Source organism: Notothenia coriiceps, unplaced genomic scaffold (genome assembly GCF_000735185.1).
Source record: "Notothenia coriiceps isolate Sejong01 unplaced genomic scaffold, NC01 NC01_scaffold00020733, whole genome shotgun sequence".
NCBI lineage: Eukaryota > Metazoa > Chordata > Actinopteri > Perciformes > Nototheniidae > Notothenia > Notothenia coriiceps.
In genome coordinates this window covers 1-10,473 of record NW_011353434.1, presented here as the reverse complement: position 1 = coordinate 10,473, position 10,473 = coordinate 1, and the positions used below count along the sequence as shown (strand labels likewise).

Sequence of the window (10,473 nt, the reverse complement as noted above, 5' to 3'; positions counted from 1 at the left end):
GCCGAACCGTGTATTACAATGCCGTTATGTGATGACTTTCAAAGAGAAAAGCAAGCCCACTCGGAATAAAGTATTATTTTATTTAAATGAGACTGGAATTGCACAGGGGAAAATAACGTATCTATGCCACAATTTTAGATGCAGATTTTCTTAAACTAATAAGTTTGCGCTGTGGACCAACACTATACATTGACGGGGAAGGGGGTAGCAATAAAGATAACACCATTAAACAGTTACACAACATAACAGAAATAATATCGATAGCAGCGTCATGAAAATGTTGTATGGACACAATTTCCTGAAGTAATCTTCGTAATAACTAGCAAACTAAGGATCATGTACATCTACTGCACACATAATCTGAAATAACAACTCATATTTCTCGCATCAAATGACATCAAAACGCATTTTAATGGCCAAAGTAACTTTAAAATAGGCATTTTCCACCGAGAATAAAACGAAGTTCGGTCATGTTTTGTTTTTTCTGCAGTGAGAAATTTGAAGATCAGGTGACATAGACGCTAGCCATTGGAATGAATGGTGAAAAAAAACGTAGGGATCTTACAATTTCAGAGGCGTTTTTGTAGAAATACTACGTCCTACGTTGTGGACCAACGTAGTTATTACATGTTTTTTTGTGAGACTGGGTTGCCCATACCATTACAGCAGAAAAGAGTTAGTGCATATGACTACCTGCTCTAACCTCCTTTCCTCCACAGTGCCCTCAGTAAAGCTACTAATGCTGCTGTCAAATCAGATCCCATTAGGTCCTTCTGCTCTGACAGATTTGCACTGGGGTACATAATGCCTACCTACTCTTTTACATCATCAGTGTAAATGCTTAAATAGGTGTTCCATCTAAGGTGGTTTTATACCTGCTGTATAGTGCCCTGTTTTACATTTTTTAATAAACTCTTGGACTGAAAGGTCCACATCTATCTCTGTCCACAGCCATCCCTATCTTTGTTACATTCAAACCAAGGTCCTCTGAGTTTCACAGCATAGTGTTTTCCTGTTTACCCTATGTATCCAATGCTCAACAATGAGAAGCAAGAGATTGATGGAGGAGCTGTGACAACACCTTTTCATTTGATCAAGTCATTTACTGCTAGTGTTTCCAGCTAACGCTAGGTGGTGTCGGGGGGCATCATCACACAACCTCAGGGCCCTGGGGACCTGACCAATATATTATCAAACATCCATTATCAAAGTCGCTCCTATCAAAGCCCTGGATATCATTAAACTATATATTACAGCATGTGCACTACGCTCACCGTCAGCCAATTGGCTTGCTACTCCATCTCTGCAAGTGGGACCCATGTACCCCTCAAAAACACACTGTCTGCTATCCTGGCTCCGAAATGGTGGAATGAGCTCCCTATTGACATCAGGACAGCAGAAACTCTATTATGTTCCGTCACAAACTGAAAACGCATCTATTTCGAGTGTACCGTGGCAATTCAGTTATTGACTCATTATATTTCGGACCTTCTCAGTAAATTCAGCTGATGCATAACAATGATGTAGTGTAAGTGCAGTACCACGTACCACGGTGAGTACCCCGGTCGTCTTTTCCTAGGTCCTCTAGAATTCTCCTTCACATGTTTCCTTTACCCATACCGTTGTTCACCCAGGTTAAGGGAAGTGGTTAGGAAAAGAGATGGAGCCTGATTTATGCGTGGTGTGCAGCTTTGAAACTTCCCTTCACAACCACTTCTTAGCAAACAGATTTTCATTGGAGGATTCTACCACCCTTTAACTAACATATCTGCCTATTCACTTTAACCATTAGAACTCTTTTGTGAGTCTGAAGGTGTTAACTTTGTTACACTAGTAGCTCTTAAGTAGAGCAGAAGGGAAACGCTGTGCCCTTTGCTTTCTCCCATATGAAACCTGACCAGGGAAAGCTAACATGGAGGGTATTCTTAGTCTGATCCCAACAGGGATAACAAGGTCAACCCCCCCCCCCCCTATTATCCCAGTTTAGCAGCTAACAGCATGTCAGTGTCAGAGTGCTTTGCTGTTGTGGGATTGATACCACTGTGTTTGTTTTTAGGCTTTTGCTTCCATCAGGCCCGTAACTCTCAGTATCCCAACTGTTTCATCTTCTTCCTTTCACAGCTTCATTCTGATTGGACAATCACACTTGACTGTGTGTGTGTGTGTGTGTGTGTTTGTGTGTGTGTGTGTGTGTGTGTGTGTGTGCGTGCGTGCGTGCGTGCGTGCGTGCGTGCGTGCGTGCGTGTGCGTGAGTGTTTGACAGTTGGAATTGGTTTTGTCTTAAGCACAGTGACAACCATGATATAATGAATAGGCTTCTGAGTAGATTCAGGACTTTGATAAGATATAATAGTTTGTTTGTGACTATCCAGCTCATCTAAACATAACATAGGTCAGAAAAGATTGGTCAGGGACAACATTTCCGCTAAAGATTATTTATATTTTCAATAAATCTGTTGATTATTTTTGCAGTTCATTTATTAAGTATTGGGTCTTTATAACATAAAAAACAAACTTCAGATTTCAAGCTTGGTATAAACCCCAAAGATATTTAGTTCGCTATCTTAAAAGAGTAAAACACACTATACTGCATGGTCGCCATTGTAGCTCATTAGTCGTCAAGTGAATCCAATAGAGTATCTTAATAATAATGAATTGTCTTTTTATAATAAAAATCTTGTGTGACCCTGCACTTGCTGACAAATCCTTCTCTAGTAATTATTGACCTGAGAAGCAGGGCAACCCACAGCCAAGAATGAAAGGTCTTGACAAAAGTTTACATTAATCTCCTTAACTCCTTTCACATTGGATTAACAGAGGGATCTGTCCCTTAGGACTCTAGCATCCACTCAATCAGTGAAAGCCATCTCCTTGTGATAACTCACTTATGTAATAGAACAGTACTGATGACATGCAGCAGTATGGTGGTGGCACATGACTCCGTGAGTTTATGGTGTTGTTGCGGAGTCTCTGTAAGGCAAGTGGACTTTGTGTAAATGGATTCAATTAGCCCCCCCCACACCTCCTCCGGTGTCTGTAAAGTTAGAGTGAACCTCAGTGAACTGACTTGTGGGAAAAATCACACCTTCTGTGTCCAATGTTGCCATGCAAATGTGGAGCAATTCCAGCGCTGAAGAACGGGGGTAACATTGCTTCCATCCATTTTATTGAGCCACAACCATCATTCTTAACCCCGGATAAACAAACAGAGCTACCTTCTTCATTTGCTTGGCGAGCCTCCCTGTGGAGGCTGTAGAATAGCAGGGGTGAACAGAGAACACGACCCTGCCTCCCTAAGCAGCCCGAAACAAGCCAATACAGAAGCTGGCCCCATCAAAAAGCACTTACAACCTCCAGCCACATACGCTCGGAAACATTCAGGGAGAAGAGTCTATTCCCAGGAAGCACACTGCAGGGTCATGCAAAAATAATAATCTGAACTTCTTCAAGAACCTCATTCAGGAATATCACTTGATCGTCAGGCATGAAGATACCTCCAAAGCTGTTGTTTTAGTACATTTGAATTCACTGTTGACAAATCAGTAATAACAAATAATATGATAGATTACTAGGTTTTATGGAGTAAACAAATAAGTTCGAGTCGATCTACTGCTTCAGAAAAACGTGTCATTGAAAGATAATGAGCTGGTGTCAAAGGAAAGAAATTAAAAATGTTCCCGTTAAAATATATGACAGCTAGTTGGATGGTCTTTCCATCCTGAATTTCAGTTTCTAAACTTTGTCAATCCAATCTAAGTGACCATATTGTTTTATCTGCAAAAATGTATTCCTGGCAGTCTGGGAAACGAAAACGGCACAACAATTAAACCATCATGCATCAGAGAAACATTGCTGGCTACTCTAATGCATTGCAGCCTATACTCACTAAATATTCATGTTACATACACAGCTTTACTGTTTGGTAAAGTGTTGAGACAGTTGTAGGAAATGATGCACAGATGTTAGAAATAAGAGCCATTTAGTCTTATATGGTTATTCTATGTTTCTGTCATCACACACCATATGCTTTTATTGAGTAGAACTACTTGACTACAATGACTATGTAATAAGAGACTTTATACGGTACTGTTTGAGCTAGTCTTAGGATGTTCACATACTGAGTGCAGACGCAGTAAGGTGGATGGATTCTCTATCAGAAATGACAGGCAGGCCCATTAAATCCAAGCCCCCATTCAGCAGTGCTAACAAAAGCCACCAGTCCGACCAGGCTGGATAATTGAAACGCAAACAACTGATCAAAGTGAAGCTCCAGCTCGACAGTTTCATTGTTTATGTACGGGCCTTCTGCGAGACCTGTTGACTCTTCCAATTGGAGCTGTAAACTTTTGTTTGTCCATGCATTTCCAAGACTGATTGTCAGTCTGATCTGAACAATTACTGGCTAAATGTGTTTGCCAGCTCAGGCCTCTGCCTCCCCCTCCCTTTTTGCTGCCCTAAAAACATCAAAAGGGAAGACCCCCCTCCCTTCCATAGCCCCTTAAAACACCCCCACTGCAACCCCCAAATCTTGCCTCCACTCCCGTAACCCTCCTCCCAACCTCTTCATTTCCTTTTACTCATGACAGTTCAGCTGGAAAGCCAACCATAAATGATTTTTTTCGACGGCCCAGTGTCTGGGACATGGCCTTTTAGAAAGCACAGCATTCAACAACGGGACATCTTGAAAAACGATCTGCATATTTCAATGATGTGCGGTTGTGCTCAGCTGATCAAAGAGCTACAGGGATGCCACTCCTCACTGCAGGCTTGAGGACCCTCATGATGTGAATGAGCACAAATTGATGCCACTGATGCTAAACGGTTAAGCGCCTCACAAAATGTCCTAAGGTCAATCAACTTTTAGTAGTCATTTGACCGTAACACAACCTTGGCAGTTTTAGTGACTAAACAGGGCCCTACTGAGCTAGAGTCACTTTCCTTTTACTGCACAATGTCTGAATAAATCACAAGCTGATACATATGGTATGTGTGCCAGGGAATACATTTTAATTAGCTCTAATGTCCTAATCTGCTGAAAGGATTCACACGATTATCATTCGTTGAGTAATCGATGAATGAAACTGGAATTCAGAGAAGTCAAAAAGACTGAATGTTGTTTCTGAGCAAGAAGGATACCATGAGTGCAGTCCGGTAATAACCTAATAAGTGTAATTGGAAATCTGAATCTGAAAGCATCAAATCTACCACTGAAATAAAACACTCAAATAACAAAATATATTTGAAAATGAAATATACAAAAGTAAATAATTCAAAATCATTTCTAAATTAAATCAAAAATAATATTCTGAAGTCTGAATACTTTATTGTAATTTGCAAAGTTCAGGAATACAACTTTCGAATGAATCTTATCGTTTCAATGATCAAAACTTTTTTCCAGGACCAGGAGGACTGAGCTCCATGGGTCCGTGCTGAGACGCAGCCTGGCTCCCCGGCAGGCAGTCCTCACTGTCCGGACTTCAAAGCGCTATTCAGCTGCCGCAGACTACCAAAACCCAGCGCCCTACGTCATCACGTCCGGTCGCGTAGGGTTGTCGTCATCAGCTGCTGTCAGCGGTCCCGGTGCCGCTTTCTGTATGCAGGTTCTTATTATATTTATTATACATCCATGTTATGCAGAGACCAGACCGACATGCAGCGCTGCCCGCACAGAATGCTGCTGCTGTCCCAGCTTCCGGAGGACGTTCTCTACCATATTTTGTCCCATTTGGACTGCACATCCCTCAGTCGCCTCTCTCAAGTTTGTAAAAGTATTTACCGCTTTGTGAGCCGAGACGAAGTGTGGAGGAAGATTGCTAAAGAATGTTTAAACACTGGAATTACTCGAAATGGAACGGACATGTAAGATAACAGTCGCACACTGATGACACTAGCTTAGCATTAGCTTGGGCTGTGTTATGAGATTCTATGGTTATGAGCAGTGCCAGTGTTTACAACACACACACACACACACACACACACACACACACACACACACACACACACACACACACACACACACACACACACACACACACACACACACACATCCTGAGTAGACCGTCCCCCCCAGACATGGGCTCTCTCATCACATGTGAATGCATTTAATACTGAGCTATATGAGCACACACACAATAACTGCCTTGGTATCATTTTCTCAGAAAAGTATTCCTAAGTGAGCAGAAGTAAATCTTTCTTACATGTCAGGCTGTTATCCTCAAACAACCTTGAACTCCCAGATTCTGTCTGATGCACAGGGAGTTATCTGTTTTACCTCAAATAGAATAGAAAGCCTTTATTGTCATTGTACAAAAGTGTACAAATGTAAACAGTCATACAGAATATTGCACTTAATAATAATAATAATAATAATAATAATCCATTACATTTATATAGCCCTTTTCCCTGGTGCTCAAAGCGCTTTACAAGCAAGTAAAGAAGAAACAAAATAACAACTTAGCTTAGGAGTGTAAGGTTAACAGCCTTGGGGGAAGGCTGCTCGATTATGGCAAAAATCATAATCTCGATTATTTGGGTCAATAATTGTAATTGCGATTATTAAATGTGATTATTCATTGACTTTGAAAACATCCATTTATTGGAGAAAAAAATGTGAACAGAATGTTTTTAACAGTTGAACTTTAAGTATAATTCAACCAAAAAAAGAAAATGTAATAATAATTTAAAAAAAAATCGTTTTATTTCGATTACGTTGTTTTCGTAATCGTTGCAAGCCATAATCGTAATCGCGATTAAAATACGATTAATTGAGCAGCCCTACCTTGGGGCCCATGAGTTGAAACTGTTTGTCTGTGTTTTAACCTTTTACATAAGCTGTGTCTGTCTCTTGAGCCATACAAAACAAATTGATAAGATACTGTTATTTTTCTAATGAGTTTTTTTCATTACTGTGAGCAGTACAAATGAATTTCACCTCCATTGCATTTTAAGGTAGAAATCTCACGGATGGATATATCTCCACCTCAGTCCAGAGGCCTGTACTACGAAGCCGTCTCAACATAACCTGGATATGTTTGAGTTACCCTGCTTACCTAATCCAAAACAAACGCGCTCTCGCTAAGCGGTCCTACGACGCTGGTTATCAACTTGGTAACTCAAGCCAGTTTTGCCCTATCTAGTTAGGTGCGAGTTCACATAAAAGTGGCGGGGTTAGCAACATTTGACCAATCAAAAACATGGAGAAGCGCACTGACAGCGCAGCGTCATACTTCCTGAATGAAAAGTGAACTTTAATATTAGTCAAATATAAAGAAGTTAAACTTTAAACATCCATGACTTAAACACTTTATCCAGGATAAAAACCACATAGCTGCACCTGCAAGGTGAATACAGCTGGTAACACAAAAAGTGTTTGAATGCGTACTAACAGGTTTATGATATCACTGCCCCGTCTAACACACGATCTGACTTTAATTACATTTGTCTCGAGTGTTTCGTCAACTTAATGTGTTGCTTAAAATAATACTTCTGCATACAGTATGTGACACTGTGAGTGTTGCACGGCCAGATACGGCTCAAGAAGCTGACTCACATAAGGAAATATGATACATTATGATGTGATATGAATGATAATGGGACACATCGACGTCTGCACTCACAGTGCCGCGGACTGTACGTAATGTTACTTTGATCCGGTTGCTTATGTTGTGGCAGATATTTAAGTAAGCTTTCTTAACGCTAATGTTATAATAGTCAGATTGCTCTGAAGATGGGAGCTGATATTCTATTAATGTTCGCGTTCACACAGTCAGTTGATTTTTGCCGGCCGTCTTTCCTGCAACGGCAGTTTTTCTGTATTTCCTTTCTCCTGTAATATGACTTGATCGCTTTAAACTCTGCACACTGAGCTCTGATTGGTCAGCAGTCAGTGCTTTCACTGAGTTGATCTCTTATCCTGGAACCTAACCTGCTCCGGACCAGGCTTGCCGTTCAGCATAAGTTACCATGGAGATCTAGCCCGGTAAGAAGAGAACCAGCGTCGTAGGACTGGAAACCCAGAGTTTTTCCCTGAAGTTAGATCGCTAAGCGAAAATCCGTCTTCGTAGTACAGGCCTCAGAACTGACTGAAAACATGACATAAATATGTAGATATTTTTACATGTAATTAAAAATATACTTGAATGAATCCTAATGTAAAGGCAGTGTTCAGTATGTCACTAACACACAGTCCCTGTCCCTGCAGATATCCTGACCTCCAGCTGAAGGAGAGAGTGAAGGTTGCTCACAACTGGTTGGACGGGCTCTGCAAAAGAACAATTCCTCTCAAATGGAAAACAAAGTAAGTATTTGAGAATTTTTTCTATAAACGGTATAAAGGCTGTAATGCTTGACTTTAAAAAAATCTCCATATAAAAAAAAAAAGACCCCGGGTAAAAAATAAACCCAAGTTTGGTCCGGAGGCAGATGGGGTCTCCAGGCGGTTGTGGAGAAAAATACGGTTTTGTGTCAACTGTCAAGTCTCTTTAATTTTTTATAATTACTATTACTTATTTACTCAGCTAGAGAGAAATAGTCACAAAATGCATCAACCATTCACAGAGCCAGAGACACATTTGATATCTGCTGATTAAAACTCTTCACACACAAAGCATTCTTTATTTACATTTATTAAAAGTGGTTTTCCTGTCCGCCTGTGGCTTGCATTGAAAGTTCTATATACAACCAAGAAAAGCGCACAGGCTCATACCCTCCTCTCGGCTTCAGAACCTTTTGACATGCATCCCTCTTAAAGCACATATCTTGTCTTTAGGCTGTTGCCATGGTTGCAGCTGGATGGGGACATGCTGTATCTGTCTCAGGCTGCTGATATTGGAGCATTCCATCTGTGCCGAGAGTCTGGGAGGCTCCAGCGTCACCCGTCTGAAATCTTCTCGGGTCACAAGGGTGATGTGTGTCGCTTTGTTCTGACGGACTCTCACCTGGTCAGCGGGGGAAGGTACATCATGCTACATCTGTTTACCCGAAAAATCACATGCATTAGTCATTATGTAACAGTAATTAAGTAACAATAAATACCTTTCGAGAGATTTTAATCATGCCTTGATATTAGCTGTTTTTAACACTCCTAACAAAAGTGCCGGGGTGTCAAGGCTGTGCTTGAAACAAACATCTGTGCACAACGTGTCATTCAAACATGCCTCTAGCTGTTGAAGGTGGGGGTCATTAAACATTTTACGGTGGGCTCATGGACCTGTTACTAAAACTTAAAGCTGGGCCATATGAAGAAAATCAAATGTGATATTTTTGACCAAATCCCATGATATCAATGTTGTGAGGCCATTGCACAGTTGACATTTGATGCTTTTAAAACATAGCTACACAATGAGAACTTTGATAAATAATTATTTCTTAAGGGGTTTCATTGACTACTAGATGAAGGCAAATAATATAATTGCTATAACAGTCTGGTAAATTCAGAAAATGATATTGGTTTGCTGCTTTACAGCCTTTAAAACATTAAGACAACACTCCTATTATTAGGAATCCTAAATCTCAGACAATATCAATTTTTCTAAGGACATTGGTATAATATGGACAAATATGTCGCGATCTGTCACACCAGTTTCCTGTTTTGTTTTGAAAAGTCTTCACCCCTGCATCATGTCTGCTTTTGTTTTTTTGAAACAATATGGTTATACATTTTTCATTCTTTTAAACAACAAGACACGCCATACCTTACACAAACTTGCACACAAAAAAGTTAAAAACAGAGGCAAAGACAAGAAAATACATCATTTAACAACAAAAAAAATGAAATATATAATACAAATAAAAGACATGAAATAAAAATAAAAATAAACAATTGGGCAGTGGCAACATTATCCTAAAAAGTGTACATAGTCACAGCTGTTTAAGAAGTACTTTACTTTTCCTTTCAACCAGATCGCTCTCATGGATTCCCAATGTTATTGATACATTAACATCACCTAACAGTTGAGTAAACGGGCCCCAAACCCTATCAAAGGTTTGATTTTTCCTTTTCAGAATATACGTTATCTTTTCTACTGAACAGCAATTACTAATTTCCCTCAGCCCACCTGTGGCCTCTGAGTGTTTTTCCATGACAAGGCAATCAAGCGTTTTGCTTTGAGTAAACACATGTTTATGAGATTCTTTTTATTCTTTGTTATGACTGGGGTGGAAAATCTCCAAAATAAACAATTTAGGATCAAGAGGTATCTTAACATCTAGCATTTTGTGAATTATTTTATTATTTATTATTTTATTATTCTTTTCTTTTCTCTTCACTATATCTGTAAAGCATCTTTGAGCACCTGTAAAAGCGCTAACAAATAAAATCTATTATTATTATTATTATTTACGACTCATATTCACAGTTTGTCTATGTGCCTCTGCACATATCACACCCCAGTCATCCAAGGAAATATCCTCCTGTGTATCTCCCTTCCAGGCGTTAAGCCGGTTGGTATAGGATTCAGTGGAGTTAAAAACCAA

General features: G+C 40.0%; 1 protein-coding gene across 1 annotated transcript; it reads left to right on the top strand.

Annotated features, from left to right (window-relative positions):
- Positions 1-5,533: 5,533 nt before the first annotated feature.
- LOC104952884 (F-box/WD repeat-containing protein 4-like) lies at positions 5,534-9,796 on the top strand. Its single transcript, XM_010779792.1, has 3 exons — positions 5,534-5,859; positions 8,201-8,296; positions 8,768-9,796. The coding sequence occupies exons 1-3, from the start codon at positions 5,627-5,629 to the stop codon at positions 9,021-9,023; spliced, it is 585 nt and encodes a 194-aa protein (XP_010778094.1). The 5' UTR covers positions 5,534-5,626; the 3' UTR covers positions 9,024-9,796.
- Positions 9,797-10,473: the final 677 nt, after the last annotated feature.